This window comes from Crassostrea angulata, chromosome 5, assembly GCF_025612915.1.
Source record: "Crassostrea angulata isolate pt1a10 chromosome 5, ASM2561291v2, whole genome shotgun sequence".
NCBI classification, from domain to species: Eukaryota; Metazoa; Mollusca; class Bivalvia; order Ostreida; family Ostreidae; genus Magallana; species Magallana angulata.
Genome location: NC_069115.1, coordinates 53,444,378 through 53,462,717, shown reverse-complemented (window position 1 = coordinate 53,462,717; position 18,340 = coordinate 53,444,378). Strand labels below are relative to the sequence as shown.

The following is an 18,340-nucleotide window of genomic DNA, read 5'->3' as shown; positions in this document are numbered from 1 at the left end:
GAAATCAAAAGTCAAGTTTGGGATATTTAGGTAAAAAGAATATCAAGTATGAAATCTTAGGAAATTCATATATCATCTTCCTCTTCATTTCAAACTTTGTTTAGGAGGAAACTTTAAAAGATTTTCTGATACTGTGCATGAAACAAAATATCTAGACAGACAGAGATTTAACTGAAGGGGACAACTTGGATCAGCTTATTTTCCTTTTTGAAATTTCTTTTATTACTCCATGCATGAACACATGTTACATGTATTCTCTGAAGCCTGAACCCAACAGATTGATTTTTTATATACTGGTAGATACGAGATTGTACCATATGTGGGCGTGTAACATATAGGTCCACATTTGGTATACATATATAATTCAATGGAGTACTTATATGGCCATTGATCTGAAGCCAGAGATGTTGTTATATCAGTTTAAAACACCCACACTTACGAACAGCTTTTACATGATAATTATGACAGAGTCTTCCTGTAATGTAAAATACATCTATTTAAAGCAGTATGTACCGTTATCCATGTATACGCAAGTCCTTGATGCTGAGACAGCTCCAGGGTTTATATATCTCCAGGCACCGGTTTTGAGCAGTGACTGATACACTTCGGGCTATCTATTCAATTAGATATCCTCTTCTTTCATAAGTATTACATGTAACTTTTGATTGGTGGGGGAAAAGATCAAAATCGGGGTTGGAGACAGTCCGGGAGTTGTTGCTAGCTATATAACGGGATATATCCTTGCTTCCTTCACATTATCTCTATGAACGAATCAAACTCTGTTTTATAACAGTTGTCTAAGATTAATTTTAATCATTTTTAAAGCCCTTGGAAATAATAACGTGTCCTGGTTGGATACACTTTCTTCTCCCTGGGGGATGGGACTGTTTTGAAATTTCGGGCCCACTGATTCGTATGAATGATTTTTGACATCAGCAAAATGAGTAGACATACAATATATACAGTCACAACTTCACTCCGCTTGATGTTCGTTTACATTGACGACATTTGATGTGTTGGTTGATAATGTTCGATTTTCTATTCATTGTTGGCATATGTACATTCTGTTTACCTTAGATTGAATGAGATATTTAATTTTTGTTGTTTTCTACTTCATGTAGTGAGGTAACAGTTAAATGAGAGATACATTAAAGATTTTACATTACATCATTAAGCCTGTTTAAAATAAAGATACAAAAGAGGATCTTACATGTATTGAGTCTGTATATGATTACTGGTAATTAAGAGTTGTTACAATACTTTACAAGTATTGAATACTACTGATGACATTATTTTTCTCCCCCACAGGTACTCTGTCTACCACTGGTCACTCCACCAACTTTGTGTTTGCCGTGGAACTACCGACCGACCAGCTACAGAAACACTGGATCAAGAGGGGCGTGGCCATGCTGTGTGCCCTCAACTACTAACTGTCTCCCCCAGCGTCTGTGGTCCACATATGTGACGTTTTTGTACTACATGTACTTGTGTTAGTGGACGGTGAGGGATGTGGGTTTGGAGGAGATGGGGGACACTTCCTGACAACAAGGATGCCCATTGTGGGGTTCCTTCTTCTCCTGTATCATGTCATGTTGATCCCATCATGTACATACAAGAAATCTGTGATAAAAACTTGATGATTTTTACAATGCTAAATATTCCGTCCAATTTTTCCACATGTATATTTTTAATTTACTCCTAAGTTTTCTATTTTATGTACATTGGTTAACATTCTGTCTTGATTATTCCACAAATACTAGCTGTTATTTATTTTACTGTAAGTTTTTTATTTTAAAATGTACAAAGCTAAATTTTCTATAATTTTTTATGAGTAATATATACATTATAAAGGTCAATATGGATAACATTTTTACAAATAGACAGACAATTCCTAGCTTTGTGCCAATTAATTCCATGGCTCTTTTCATACAGTTTTACTACAGCTTGCGTGTTTAACACAGGCATTTAATAGTTTGTTGTTTGTTTTAGAGTAAATTTTCCTAAACATGTTTAATTGAGTGATTCAATAACACAGACTGTACCTTGACCAATATATAGATTTTTGCGGAGTGTATTTGTATATACCATATGGCCTTCAATTCAGTACAGTTTTTCTGTGGCCTCTCTGTCTTGTATTTCAGTAATCAATTTTATGTGACAGCTGATTCAATAAATACCTTCAAAGAAAAAATCCATTCATGATAAAGAAATCCAAATATATGAAAAATGTTTTCTTCTTGAAATTCTCTTTATTTATAATTGTTGAATTTGTTTTTTGGTTATTAATAAAGATTAATTAATTCTGATGAGATGTTGGTTTTCACTCTTTATATTGATGATTTTAAACCAAATAACTGCACCTTCCCTTTATTTATAAAAACACTGTGCCAGATGAATAAAATGTAAACAGCAGTAATTTTACATTAAAATTTTAAAAGAGATTACAGTTTATCATGCACAGTAATAAACAATGATCATTTTAGCAAGCAACTCGAGCTGAAATCCATTAAGTTTCTTACATATGTGCAAAAATCTTGCAGGGTTTAATGCACAGTTGAATAAAATGCATAATACTATAGTATACTACATGTATATATATGTATGTATACATTATATAGTATGTGATAATGATTTAGAATATCAAGTCGTCTGTAGTTTTAAATTGTTGGGTCTTATAAAAACCTTCAGTAACCACATCAGACACGTTCAGTCCCCGTTATGTATATTAATTATGATTTTTAGTTTTCTAATAATGTATAGCAAGAGTTATTTTAACCCAAGTCACTCGATCGTGTAGGTGCTGTCCATTAGGTTTTTATTTGGCTGACAAATGCATATTTTTTTCTGAAGACAGCTGAGTCTACTGCTCAAAATGATACGATACAAGGGGCCTCACGAAGCGATTTGATTAAAGTTTAAAAATACAGAATATTTTCTTCATGAGGGTGTAATAAATCTCTCTCTCTCTCTCTCTCTCTCTCTCTCTCTCTCTCTCTCTCTCTCTCTCTCTTGGATACACAAAAAATGAAAAGTTCTTCCATATAATCAATTTAGTCTGCTGTTCCTTCAATTTTAAATTCGATCATTTGATTATTTTAAATTTTTATGTAAATTTTAAAATTTATTTATCTATCTTTTTAAAGTTGGCCAAATTGTTCATTCATCATTTACGTCAAGGGTTAGGTTGTTCTTATTTTATCACGCAGAGGTTCATTTTTAATTTGTTTATTTATATTTAATAAATATCCCAAATAATAGATTTCCGTGCTTCACCGTTTACAAGGACTGATATTTTTATGTGCGATTTGATTGGCCAACATTGAAACTGACGTCAAAATCGTTTATCTTGTTCATATTCATTCGCGAGGGGAGTCCCTGTTTGAGTTACAATATCAGTTGGATGAATTTTCTTTGATTACACACATCAGATTTGAAATACCCTAGTGTAAAATAACTCATTTAAATAATAATCACAATGTATCATCACCAATCTATATGAATTACACGGCTTCATGAATACCTAGTTTTTAGTGCGGATTCCTTTTTAACCTGTGTTATTTGGTTCAGTGTGTTTCACGGTGTGAAACAGACAAGATTGCGAGAAAAACGGAGAAAACGGATTTTACGGACTGACCCCTCGGAAAACGACTCATCCCCCGAGGCGAACCCTCCCGGGACTTCTGACCATGGACATTCTTTACGATAGTGACCACAAACTTGGCGAAATGGAAGACTCATCTATGGGAGAGATTCTAGATCATGAAAACTTTCAATCCCCAACTTCATTGGTTAGTACATTCAAAATATGTTTTCACTGAAAATTTGGCAAGAAATTTGGTAAAAACTTCAAGATGTTCTATATTTTGTTAATTATAATCATTGTTAGGTGCATGATAACTTGATTTTTTTAATGTTAGTGCAAATTTATGGTTTTATTGCCAAACATATGTTGCTGTGAAATCATGCATTTGATGCGGGTGACGCCCATTTTTACCCGTATCAAGTGATGTTTGGGTGTAAAATGTCAAACTCGTTTGCGAAATAGGATGGGGGTTCATGTTGTCTCAAAGAATTCTTCTAGGAAAGACTCTGTCTAAAACTTGCGGTAACCTCACGTGGTTTTCGGCGAGGCATGGTATATCTATATATATATGAACACGCCAGTATGTATATCTATCGAATTTACCTGGGAACAGGTGCCTGCAGTCTGGCGTATAATTATACGGTTGTGGTTTCGCAAGAAAAACTATATATTCAATTAAATTAAAATCCTTATCTTGGAGAAAGGACAGTAGTTCCCATGATGAAAGAGAGAACTGTTGTTTTTTTTTCCTGTTTGTATTTGGGTTATCAAAAAAAGTACCAAGCATAAAACCTCAAAAAGTACATCAACAATATTTTGACAGATTAACAATGTTAATCTGCCTAGGGGTGGAGGTTTTGCAGGACATAAAAGTGCTATCTTGAAGATAAACATGTTGAGAAATGATGTAATGTGTAGAGAAAGTGATTGATATAGATCTTTGCCTAGAAGATCATAGGTGTTAATGTAAATGGCAACACAAAATCCTATACATGTAGGACATGAAAGATTGAACATGTTTTATGAGACCAATTTTTCTTGTGGACCTGGAGGAAAATATCGGTATCAAACATTCAACCTTTGTTTACTTATGACATTCACAAACTAGACTAATAATAAAATTGGTCATTGAAAGTAATTTTATATAATAATGACATTTCAGCTTTAGCCATGTGTATGCAATGAATAAGAATATAGATTAGCATATATTAATATTTAAATTTTCAAAAGATTTAAAATGACTTGCTCCCATTGACATTAACTGTAATTTTACAGCTGCTCCCTAATTTGTTGCTCCTGTAATTTTGTACAGTTAGCTCCAGTTGTATACACTTATCAGCCAGTTATCACTTAACTGACCTTGATCGATCTAATTATTTGAAGGCCAGACTATCTAACAGTGAAATAATTACAGCTGATTTCATGCTATTAAGTCACAAACCGTCCCTACCCCCAGGGTCAACCTGTCAGGTTACATCACTAATGACCTGAAACAGTTTATGCTTTAAGGTAAACCACTACATAGCTGATTTCTCAGTATTTTGCTATATGTACTAAGTAGGACTACATGCAGTCTGTGCATTTCTCTCATATGTGGCCCAGCATCAACAGTTGTGTCCCCTGTTTATGTGTATTGGAGCTCTAATTCTTTGATGTTCTTGTAACAGCTTGGCCTTAGAATGCCCAAACGTAAGCGTCAGTTCAGCGGCTGTGATCAGCTGATCGAGGAGTGCATCCTTTTGGATCAGAAGGTACCCTGCATCTAGGGGGACAAGTTATTTCCTTTTTTTACTAACAGAGACTACTAAATGCTTAGGGATAAGGAAAAGCTGGTGTAATGTTTTTGGTAATGGGGAATTTTTGTCCTGGTTGTCATAAAAAAATGATTTAACAATGATTTTTCTAGTGCACTCAAATGTATATCTTTTACAGTAAAGAAGATTACATAAGGAGTGTGAAAATTTTGCTTACATATGCAAAGTAACTCTTGATTTGATCGTAAACTTGAAAAAAATTATGCTAGCTAAAATTTCGTGAGAATGGCAAGTCAGATTATTGATACCATTATTTAGAAATTAAACCACCATATAAAAAATGACTGATCTTTATAGCTATGATTAAGTCTAGCTTTTGCTCAGAGAGATTTGCAGGCTTTAGCCATCCTGTATATTTCAAACGGATAATACTAAGCCCCATTAACTTCTAATGTGTTTAGGAACTCTTAGTCAGTTTTTTCACACTCTTGGAGGGTTTAGGGAGATAAGAGGGATTTCTTTGTGATTCAGGATGAATCTCCTTCTGTCTTACATGACAGATTATTGTGTCTCCTCTATGTAGATCAGGACTAGTCATGGTTCATTGAACCAGTAATAGACAATCTTTGTTTACTAATTTATGTAAAATATCAACAATAACCACATGGTATTTACATTTGACCTTGAATTCACTTGCTTGAAATGCCCAGTGACTTTTATAATACACATTTTCAAAACTCTCCCACTTTGATTCATTATCTATAACTGAAAATGTGACGGATGTCTGCATTTTATAGGTCTAGCTTACATTAATTGATTTTTAGTTAAGTTTGTCTCATGATGTGACAATCATCAATTTGATAATATCTTACTGGATGAACAGAAAATCAATATTAATATGAATCTTTATGAACCTCAAGAGAATATACTTTAAAATGACAGTACAAAATATTTCTTAATCAGCAATCATAAGATGTCAATTTGTTGATGGCAGAAAAGGCTTTCACAGAATGCAAACCTACGAAATGAATTAACCGTCCTGAAATTTAAACGCTATAATTTTGAAATGTTGTAACTTGTTATTTTCCCATTGTCAGTGGCCTCATAGTGATTCGTGATTGCCCTGAAATTTAAAACACGATGAATTTGGAAATTTAAATCTTGATTATAACATCACTGCATTTCCAAGGACTTCGTGGTAAAAACGTGAGTGGACAACCTATAAAAAGATTTAAACACCCCTGTGGGAAAAAGAGAATTAAAAATATATAGGTACAACTGATCAGCGTTATTGTTAGAAGTATAAGGGGCTTTATTTACGTATATATATAATGTTAATGTGTAGGAGTTAACGTTCAGTTCAGAAACCAGTGAACTGAAACGGCATGTCATGATATTTTTATGGGTCAAATGAAAAAATAAATACACCATCTTAATAATATGTGTAAGGTTTATTGGTCAAACTCTGACAGTTGGATAACAGGAAGGATGGATTAATTGAGGAGAAGGAAAGATTACGGATTTTGGATTTAGACGAGTTGAAGTAGAAATCCTGGTCCTGAGCATTTCATTACATCTTGAATCGTAACAGCATTAATGAGGATAAAATGCAAGCCATTATCTCTGATTGTTGATTTAAGAATTTAAATGCTTATAAGACAGGTTAAATCCTGATACATTCTTGTTCACACTGTAGTGCAAGTTCTCTGCATGACTGAACAAGCATAACTAATGTACTTCACCCCCCCCCCCCCTCCCCCTCAGTCAACAACAGATAGAAAAGAAATCAACAAAGACAGAGGGAGGGGGGAAGAGAGATCTGATCTATGTAAACAGAAAACCTTTTAGCCACAAAGCAATGTATAAAAGTCTGCTCAGCTGATTTCTGACCACTAAACAAGCAAAGTTATCAATGTCAGGTCAAAATTCACACAGTTCTCAATGTACGGGCCATTCACATTGATATATAATTCTCTATCAGCAAAAAAAAGAAGAAAGCAAGAGCTTCATTGTATAATTGTATCTTCACCGACCACCAGGGTATCCTGAGTGTAAACAATTCCTAACTGTGCCCTCCCAGTAGAGATAAGTAATGAAGATAAGTGGGGGAGTCTCTGAACTTTAATCAGGGGGAATGTCCAACTGAAGGAGAGGGGGTATGTTTTAAAAACAAAAGATACAGCTGATTAAAGGCGAAATGCTGCTTGCTTCTGAACCTTGAATGGGTCTGAAGTCCTCATCATGACCAAAGTGATGTCATTAGCTTGTTGATGACTGTTTTTATTTAGCTACTGATGTAAACAGCTGGAAGCATTCAGTGTGTGGAAGCACATAGACATAAGTTCTAAAGGTGAATGTGTAACATGTCTATTTACATGTACATATAAAAGTGTTTTATAAATGAAAGATGACCGGTACATGGATTTACATTGTACCCCACTTCCTAGACTCTTTGACAATTTAATTTTTGAAAATATGAAAAATAAAAATATGCAATAAATGCAGACAGCAGTCATTGAAAAGAAATACTTATCTCATGACATAGTACTTGAGTTGTTGGAGCAGTGACATACTGTATGTCTTAAATCAAGGTCAAGAGTTTTTCAACTCAGAAGCCCAAGGACCATATAACTTTGTCGTATTTTAACTTCCGTAGAATGTGTGAGAGTTGAAAGCTGCCGGGCAGTTTGTTGACTTTGTGTTGTCGGTGTGGAATTGTGAGTGTGGACAGCTTGTTATCACGGGGGAGATGGGAGCAAGTCAGATGTCGCCCAAACCCAGGGACACCGATAAAAATAAACCTTGTGTTGTCTCGGCTCAGTGGAGGTCTAGGAATGTCCCTGTACTCACCTACAGTGTACAATCCACCTCCTCAACTCAGCAGTCCTTGCAATCTGACTTGGATCATCTGGTTTCGAGATGTTCTCAAGATTAATAATAAAATGTGGCAGGAACTTGATACTTTCAGAAACACAGAAGAAAAATTGTTTTGATTGAAACCACAAAACCACATAGATTACTTACTTGCATTACAACATTGTACAAGGTGGGAACACATTTCTTTTTGTGTAAATCATGCTTGCATGTTTTTGATGTTTTGAAAATTCATGGGAGAAAGTTTTCTGGATACACAGCAAAAAAATGTCAAAACATTAAACTGTTCACGATGAGGTATCGTGAGAACTCCAGCGCCAGGGTTTTGAAGTGTGAGCGAGTCGGCACATGGCCTTGTCTGGCTTTGAATCACTGAAAGCCACTGACATCAAGATTTCAATCAGTAAAACTCTGCAGCAATTACTAATGCAACTGGAAAACTGCTGCGCTTCCCTGTTTTGAATTTTCTTGAAAACATGAAAATTTTGAAATGGTGTTAAAATTTTATTGCTATGTAGATCACTCAAACAGACATGTATTAACCCAGTTGACAGAATATGATAAAAGTATAGTTTAGCAGCGTGAACAGAAATGTTTGGTCTTCTAAAGAAAAAGAAAAGGTTTAGATTAAAGAATTAGAAATCCATAGTTTGGGTCACAAGCTGTTGTCCCTCCATACATTGGCCAGCTTTCTGGGTTGTAGTACAACAGACTTATTACATCAATCATCTGATAAAACCATCAGCTGTTTCAGGTTTTTGTTGATTATTCAACATGGCTACTTGATCCTTTGTTAAAAGGGTTGCCATGGAGATATTTGGTGCAGCATCACTTCTGATGATGTGGCAGAGAGAGGTAGAAAAAAAAAACATGGCTGACGTCCAGTATGGAAGTTTGAAAAAGTTGGCCAAGTTGTGTTTTGTCTGATGCAATGTCTGAATACTTCAAGTACCCGAGGACTGTGTGATTTTGAGTAATGGTCGGGACTACTATGTACACAGGGGATGTCTGGTCCTCTCTGGACCTTTTATCTTCAGAAATCCAGAATTTCTTGGTAACTATGACACTTTCCAGTTTTACCACTGGGTTAACTCATTGAACGCTTAAGAAAGGTGCAATGTCTGCAAATTTGAAAAACAAAAAATCTGTACTCTAAAAATGGGTTAATTCATTAACTCTCAAGTGAAGAATATATTTGTTGACTGGAAACAATATATAATCTGAGTGGCAGGTGGTTTATCATGAATTTCAATAATTTAATAAATCGGTCAAATTATCATTAAAGATTAAATGCATTGTATTTTGAAGGCATGATTATACTTTGAGCTTGAAATTTTGTGGGATATTGTAGAAAAAAATGAAATGAAATGAGTTAATTATGCATAAATGCAAATTGAATTTTGAAATGTAGTAATTTAGTGGAAATTTTACTCTTTAATAGAAAAAATAAATACAGAGGTAAATGAGGACGTAGTTTTGATAACCTTGGTTACTTATAATTGCAAGTAGAAGAGACTGCATCTAGAAATAAATTGATAAACTTCAAAAATGAAAAGAAATATTGAATTTGATGAAAGTGAATGATTTGGTGTTGGGTACACAATTTGCTGTCTGTATGTTTTAGTAAAGGCAGGTAGATTCATCCATATCTCCCTCTCCCTTTTACACTACAATGAATTTTTCATAGATATTGATGTTTCTTTTTGTACTAAAATAAAAAAAAAACACCCAGGTTTTGGGCCTAGGTTTGTTAGGGTTTACATGATCAATACAGGTGAAGTGAACATATATAGACAGATCTAGTGGAAACTACAAATGCACCGACTCGGGGATTTACAATAAAACCCAGAACAATATGAATTTACAACCTGGAGCGGGTCAGCTGTTCTTTCAAATTTCTTGTCAGTTTATTATGATAAAGACTTTAATGCAGTACTGGCCAAAAACCGCTACAACTAGGAGGTCAACAGATTATGAAATCAATTTTACCCCCATTTAAATTCTATAGCTTGAGATTGTTGACTGTCCTTATTTCAAGTACACCTTGGTGGATCTAATTAAATCTCCCAGGTCACTTAAAAATGAAATTGTATTAAATTTGTTAAAAAGTGCATTTCTAATTGATAAAATGTTGCAAGCATGTACAAGTACAAAAATTAAAGAGGACAAAAAAAATTTTGTTTATGAATTCAACTTAGACGAGTCATTAAAAGTAAAATAGAAAACAAAAAAATAAAAAAGTGTTTTGACCCTATTTCTATATTACGTTTTTTTTTTTGTGACAGAGCTCGGATGGCTACATGGACAATGATTGGCTGGACAGTTTATTCGAGGATCCAGTTCTGAACGACAAAATGATAACGGATGCTGTACAACCTCCGCGGATCCACTCCGAACACAGCTACTCCATTAACGACAATAGTGTGCCCTCATCTCCTCTCGGACTCGGAAAGCTGGAAGGTACGACCCTAAAATGTTGTCATGGCAATGGAGACAATATTAAAACTGTTTACATACAAAGCTGGCCCTCGAAAGAAGCTCCACCCACCCATTAAGGTTAAACAGACAGATAAATAATCTACCCTACAAGGGCCCCGCCTAGTTTGTATTGTTAATTTGTCTGAGGATCTGTGTTGCAGAAAATCTTTCTTTTGAGAGTGAATGACTTGGACAAATTAAATTGAGGCAAAAGTATCGTTAAAGGAGATTGATAAAATAGAGGGTGTAAAAAAGGTGTATATTAGAAAGACTATTAGCATATAGAATGTAGGTTATTTAACCCTAAAATCCTTCAATTACATAAAAAAAACTAATACCTATACAAAAGATCTATTCAAAAGATCAACTGAGCTTTAAAAAAAGTTCAGTGGGGTAAAGCAAGACCAGATGGCACTGGATATTTTGGAGGTACTTGATACTCTGGCAATAACTGATGTTTATTTCTTCTAATGAGACCAGTAATAAGAACACGACAGGGCCATTGACCTTTTGTTCTTTGTGGAAAGCGTCATATGATCCGAGTCCTATTGTAACTCAAGTTTGTCATTTAGGAGCTAGATTTGAGTGGCAGGAGTTATGATATTGTTTTGTAACAGGTAGATATGCAAATGGACACCTTTCTAATATTTGGCCGGGGTTTCATGAATAAATCAGAGGGAAAGAATTGATGGGCAACTGACACGCTGTTTGTTAATTAGATTTAATGAGACTAACGAACCTTGTTGACTCCTCTAATTCTGTATTGGGAGAATATTTTACTGGCCCCCATTCTGCAGGAGTACGAGAAAGATAAGATAACACCTACTGCAAATATACCTGTGTTATTGATGGAAATACCTGTATAAGTACCCCATGAACTCTTTCAATGTCTTTGTATTGACTCCAACCCATGGGGGTGTTTTTTCTAAATATTGTCAAAATTTTGGGTCGCTAATAATTTTAGAAATGTATTGGTACACATCCTGGTACTTCATGAGCTAAATTTGATCGGGGGTATAAAAAGTATCTCATTTGAACTACATAAACCTGTGACAGGCTCCAGGTATTTATATTAGGTCCCCTGGTAGTTTGTTAGCTATTTGGAGTCACAGATAAGGATATATAGACATACACCTAAATACCAGAGCCCAAGGTAAAACATATATCCGGGTCTATTGTAGTATCCTCCCCAGCTTACCTGGTACATGTTTATAGACCTCCAGTAGACATGAAAGGGGTATTGATTACACATTGTTTCTATAGGTGCATGCCTGGCATTGAATGGGGGGTTCAGGAAGAATTGGCTCTGTTTTATAGATTCTGGTATCGGGTAATTAATCAATCAGTGATCTAGAGCACAAAGTATCAGGAACTTAATGCAGATAATAGTCCTTGGAATAATTAGATATGCTGCCCTTTCATGCTGCACACTCAGCTTTGTCCAAAAAAGTAGGGGGATTACCAGCTCAGGTCAAATCAATCTATAGTGTTCCACAAAGAATTTCCACAAATAAAAGAGTTCATATTTTTAAGAACAACACATCTTAATTTTATTACATTGAAATAGATAATTGCTTTTAGATTTGAACATTGAATATTTAGAACCAACCAGGTTTCATATTTTAAGGGAAAAAAATAAAATTCATAATTAAACATGGTTATGAATGATTACTTTTAGATTTGGACAGTGAATTTTTTGGAAGCAACCAAGCCCTAGACCTTACAAACAAAACCACCCTGAACCCAGGACAAGAACAAGTTGTCAAAACCGAAATGGAACCAGAAATGGAGGCCATGGACCCCATGCTTACCACTGTCACTACCATGACAACCAGGACAGTGACAGTTACTAAGCAACCAACCATCATCCTGGCCGCCGCCGGTAACCCTCATCTTCACCCCCAGCATTCTGTGTCACCCCCCATCGTCACGATCAAAACCGAACCTGCTGATCAGTTATCAGACGCAATGGAGCAAACAGGTGTGCTTATAAGCATGTATTTATATTTTAATATCCATCTGAGTCGGTGAAATTGGTAGACAGAAACTCTAGTAAATGGACACATTGTAAAAAATCAGCCGCGTGTGAAAATTGAAATTTCTTAATTATCAATGCTGGGACTTTTAAGACAAGAAGTACACCACTTCTTTAAAAAGTTAATATATATATATGTAAATTGGAAGTGTACTTTAATGATGCGTGTTTCATGTCCCCATAGTTTTTCTCAGACAGAAGCGAATTTAAATCGAGGATATTTAGTAAAGTTGTCCCATATTAACTCTTCACATTGAGTTTATACAATACACAGATTGTTCTGCCTGACACCTTCGTTAGCAATTCATTTTCTAGCAAATTTTCAGTTTTTATATGTAAATGAGGGAGCCAAATTATCATACAAGACTCTGTGAGTGACAAATATTTTAAGCTAAAAATCAAAATAGGGGTTTTAAAAATCAACCACTGGAGTTATAAACATGCAATGGGCTCTCAGTCCAGGACACTTGAGGCCATAGCGACATTCCTTAGTTGTACGTGCATGAACAATTAACTGTTGTCGCCCCACTTAACCAAAAGTACAGTAGGTGCAGATCACCTGACGTAACACAATAAATGTACAGAGCGTTAATCGCCTCACAGATTTAGACGCCGGCATTATTAAATATTTTCTGTCATGGTGATGAATTACACATATCCTGCCATTCCAAGTGTAGAATTTTTAAAAGATTTGCTCCAAATATAATTATTAATGTGCTACTTTGTACTTAAATTCTAAAATTATCTTAAATTTTCTTCATTCCTAATGAAATAAAAATATGAAGATGGTGGCCTCAATCCACTAATCTTGGCCCAGTTACCATTAGGTGATTAAGTTCATTGTACAACAAACAGTTGACTTACAAGTATTAGGATCATGACAAATACACACTTGTCATAAGTCAATGTTTGATAAAGCATTTCTCAGCAAAAGCATCCACTACACATACAGTTTGTTTATGAAATTCAAGCTTTATCTGATGTGGTATTTTATCTACCACACTCCCGTTATCACTTCTAACTTTAGGTGTAAAGTGATACTCTGAGGGCACCTGTTTTGACCTCTTCATACCTACTAGTAAGCAATGTGATACTCTGAGGGCACCTGTTTTGACCTAATTTTTGCTTTCTGTTTCAGTCAATGTTGACAGCCTGATCATGCCCCCCACCCCGCCCAGCAGTGCATCCAGTGACAGTGAGGGGGGACAGAGCCCCCAGCCATCAGCGCCCTCTAGTCCGATCCGACAGCTGCCTCTCTCACGACATTCTCATTCCCCCACAAGCAAATCATATTCACAGCCATTGTTCACCAGTCCGGTAAGTTGTCTCCCCTGGAGGGAACTCAAAACGAAAAAAAAACATAATGATGATGAAATAAAACCCAAAGAATATTTTTATATTAAAACCATATTGATAGCAAAATAATGATTAAATAAAACCCTGAAAAACATATTTATAGTTGCCAAAACCATATTGATTGTAATTCAATCACTTAGAAATTACAGCAGCAAATATGTCAAAGAATTCTTGACAATAAATGTTCAGGTCGATGCCTTTTTGTATTGTTATTGAGAGATTTCTCTACATTTTTCCACATTGTTTCAGATTCCTCAATCAGGAGTCCTTATTTTATCTGAGGAGGAGAAACGGACTCTCATCTCGGAAGGTTATCCCATACCAAATAAACTCCCGCTTACAAAGCAGGAGGAGAAAAATCTGAAAAAGATACGCAGAAAAATTAAAAACAAGGTACGCATTAACCTTCCATTATAAAGGAAACTTCTGTGGAAAGCCATAAATTGGACCTTGTAAAGCAGCAAGTAAATATAGGAACTGAATGCAGATGTTAAATAAACTTACGACCTGTAGATAGCAGAATGATTAGATAAATGGCTTTTATAGGACAGATGCATTCTCCAAGGGAAGTTACTCTGATATCATTATCAAAGGACGGTCTGCACTGTACTAATGATATTGATTTTTGTAGATATCTGCTCAGGAAAGCAGAAGGAAGAAGAAAGAATACTTAGAAGCTTTAGAAAAACGGTACATATATTGCTCCCTGTTCTTGATTCTCAAAAACTCATTGGTGACAAGTTAATTGCCTTAATGACGAGAGTTTATTATAGAAATTTAGATTACCTTCTCTGTCTTTGTTTTAACTCCAAACCTGTTAATGACAGAATGAAAATTCTTCCTTAGTGCTGAGAATTTAATAAACTATTTATATACATATATCAATAAAAATGAAGATAAATGCTTTGATGTGCTAATGTTTGGGTGTTACAGCGTGGAGGCGTTTTCTCAGGAGAACAATGATCTGAAGAAGAAAGTGGACTCGCTGGAGAACAACAACCGGTCACTTCTGGGTCAGCTACAGAAGCTCCAGGCCCTGGTGGGGAAAGTGTCCCGCCATGGTGGGGCCACGACACAAACGGGAACAGTGCTAATGGTGGGTACGCCCCTCACCCCCCTAAAGTAGGGCTTTCAGTAAGGGGAGAGACAGGTGGTGATTTTTCACAAAGCCATTTTAAATTTCATAATCAGCAAAACAAAGCACATGTAATTTTTTAAAAAGTTTCTTCAAGTGAAGAATTCACCTCTTAAGAATTATTGAAAGCCCTCTCTGATTGAAGAAGACATAATTGTTAAGTATGCATGTTACTAAAATGTGATGTTGTGTCACAGAACTGTTACGTATAGGGCAATGAATGAATAGTTGTCACAGTAGAATATCTAGAAACTAAGTGCTTGTTAAGAAATCTTCTCAAATTCCTTATTTCTTGTAGTAAGAGTCTAGTATTTTGAGTTACCTTTCATTTTGTCCTTAATAGCTGGAAATGTTTTAAGTGGGAACGTTACTCTTGCAGGTGTTGGTGTTATGCTTTGCTGTGTTTCTGGGAAGTTGGACTCCATCTTCTTTTAACATCGGATATTCTTCTGGCTCCGTCGCTATGGACGGAATGTCCCTCTTTAACAACCCCCGCCTTCTTCAGCCCGGGATAAAGATGGGTCCCTCTATACAGGATGCTAAGGTGGATCAGTACTCCACTCCAGCCAGTAAGTATGTGTGATTTGTACATTTTGAATTCTGTTCACGCTGTTGATTGGTGGAGAAAGGAAGGGTATAGGTCACCTGTTGCATGTGGTAAACCTCCCAATCCCCTGTCACTTTACTCGTGTAAAAGATCTAGCATTTGTCTATCTACTTTGTTTTCATGAAAGAATATTTTTATCTCCATGATACATGGAATTTGGGGTGTTTGTTCCATATGAAATGCTGGTCTTTTACAAATTGTAATTTATGTGCATTGCTTTGCATGCTATACATGTACCTAGGTTTGATTTGTATTTAATATTATTTTATGATTTTTTAAGACGTTGAGCTGGATTGGCAATTGTCCAAATTTTTCTTCTGCAACGCGTAAATGCGCATAAGAAATGAGTGTTTTAAAGTGTTAGAAGTATTACAAGATTTTTATTCCTTTGATTCAACTAAATTGTGTACAAAAAACCCAACTTTGCCTCCCTGTTTATTAACTCATTGCATAAGTATAAATTTTTTAAATCAAGAAATGACGGATTACAACAGTACAAACAATTATTCTAATATTATTTGATAAACGACAATTAGTACTAAAATTCAAATTAATGAATTTCAAAAATCTATTGAGCACAAGAGGAAGCACTCATCTAAATCTACTCAATATAATTTTCTGACCAAGTAAAAAAAAAAATCGAAAATAAATTAGAATTTTATTTTCATGCTTATTTTAAAAGTGCCTGATTCATATTATTTTTGCCATACTTGTTTCAAATTACTTGTAATGTTATGATATTTGAATTTTTTCAGTGAAATCGCGAGTTCTGTTGTCCCTGCGAGAGGAAGAGGATTTGACGTGGTACCACCCCTACGGTCCTCTAACTCCGCGAAGCCAGCCAGAATTCTCGGATCATGAGAAAGAAAGTCAAGAAACAAACCAAAAAGACACAAATCCAACGGAGCCGGTCGTAGTTGGTCGGCTAGAGGTGGTGACAGTGGATCAGCGATTCCATCAGGCCAACTGTACAACTCGCAAACACGGAGAGAACCTCCATCCAGAAATCATTAGTCCTATGGGACTCGCCAATCCGTGCATAGAAAAATCTGTGGAGACCGAAACTGCCTGAAACTACCAGGGCATATCACTGCACCTGAAACACCATGGACCTTTTTTTATTAAGTGCTGCTATGTTCATAGTAGGTGACTACTTTTGGGGATTGTTTATTATCCATTTAGGTTGTTCTCTACTTTTCATTTAAATTTTTTTTAGAGACTTGTCTGTCTCTTTCACTTTTTTCATATTTTTTAATTTCACTTTCTTTTTTTATGTTCTTAATTTTTTTTTTCGTAGAAGGACCAGGTACTCATCATAATTCACTGTAAATAAGTCACATTTTTCCCTTCATGTATGCAAGAGTAAGTGTGAGAAGGGAGACAAATCCTGCTTTATTTTTGGGCATGTTTCTTTGCTTTTGAGTTATCTTACAACTGCAGGGACGCGCGATAAGGTGCTTGTTAATTGTTACATATTTATTGATAAACATTGTTAACTACGCTTTATTGATTTTTCATTAATTTATTGTATTAATTGGAATCAAAGTTTTTTTTGTGATTATTGTGATGTTTCTGAAAGAAGCAAACTGATTGTTAAATTTTTTTTATTCATTCAGTTACAATTAGTTATTAATAGGGAGTGAAAAAGTTGTAAAATGCATATGGAATTTTTTTCTTTTGATGGTTTAATTACAATCATGTGCATGCAGCATAGATAATAGTTGTGCAAGAAATATTTGGATCACCTCAACCAATCACAGATCGCGTCTATTTTTGTAAATTCAAACAGTATTAAAAGAGTTGTATTTGAACATATCCATTGCATTTATTTACAGTATAGCGTAATAAGCATAGAGAAATTTGCATATACATGTATTTGCATGAAATGTGTATTTGTTTCATTTTTTATTCGGATATTTTACAATAGTATGAGACATTATGTTGATAATGGGCGGCAAAGTGCATTCTATGATCACAGGCATAAATTTTATTTATGAATTGTTTTCCATAAGACTTTTTATCACATATTTTAATGACCCTAGTCATTATTTGTATATAGGATATTTATTTGTTTGGTTTTGACAAGATCTCTAGTTTCAAAGTAAACCCTAATTAAGTTTACACTTTGAGGCCTAGTTCTTGTCAAAACTGTTGGAATTACCAGAATTTCCTCTGTCAATGTTCTGGTTGTGGGATCAGCCAAATACATGTAGAATTACTTATTATAGAGTAACTGACATAGACTAGATCTTCTCAGGGCCAGGGGTAGATAGCCTCTGCCCGGGGGGAAGAGATCTCTGGGCATAATCTTTGTATATAAGATGCAACCATGTCATGCAATATAAAATCATATATATCAATAAAAATATATATAAAGAGCATTCAAATACTGTGTTTTGTTGATTTTTTCAAAGTGGCTGAAACCTATTTGCAGTAAATGTAAATGGTCTAAATCTTCAAATATTTTTTCTAAAGCTTTTAAAATGAAATTGCATATAATATGCCAGTCTTTTTGTTA

General features: G+C 35.1%; 2 protein-coding genes across 10 annotated transcripts in view; both read left to right on the top strand.

The window, feature by feature from the left end:
• The window catches only part of LOC128185604 (dynein axonemal heavy chain 1-like), a 42,666-nt gene extending 40,360 nt beyond the window's left edge, over window positions 1–2,306 (top strand). For all 7 annotated transcript variants that reach the window (XM_052855197.1, XM_052855194.1, XM_052855192.1 and 4 more), the window contains one exon: window positions 1,309–2,306. In XM_052855197.1, coding sequence (XP_052711157.1) covers window positions 1,309–1,430 — 122 coding nt within the window. In that variant the 3' untranslated portion in view covers window positions 1,431–2,306. The remainder of the gene's footprint in view (window positions 1–1,308) is intronic.
• Window positions 2,307–3,403: 1,097 nt separating this feature from the next.
• On the top strand, window positions 3,404–18,209 carry LOC128184234 (cyclic AMP-responsive element-binding protein 3-like protein 1). 3 transcript variants are annotated; one of them, XM_052853618.1, is made up of 9 exons: window positions 3,404–3,788; window positions 10,497–10,671; window positions 12,368–12,670; window positions 13,863–14,041; window positions 14,330–14,473; window positions 14,712–14,770; window positions 15,014–15,176; window positions 15,595–15,784; window positions 16,578–18,209. In XM_052853618.1, the coding sequence occupies exons 1-9, from the start codon at window positions 3,687–3,689 to the stop codon at window positions 16,892–16,894; spliced, it is 1,632 nt and encodes a 543-aa protein (XP_052709578.1). In that variant the 5' UTR covers window positions 3,404–3,686; the 3' UTR covers window positions 16,895–18,209. The 3 variants fall into 3 exon arrangements, with proteins under 3 accessions (XP_052709578.1, XP_052709580.1, XP_052709579.1); XM_052853620.1 differs by lacking the exon at window positions 3,404–3,788 and adding an exon at window positions 5,247–5,334; XM_052853619.1 differs by lacking the exon at window positions 3,404–3,788 and adding an exon at window positions 9,071–9,265.
• The last annotated feature ends 131 nt before the right edge of the window (window positions 18,210–18,340 follow it).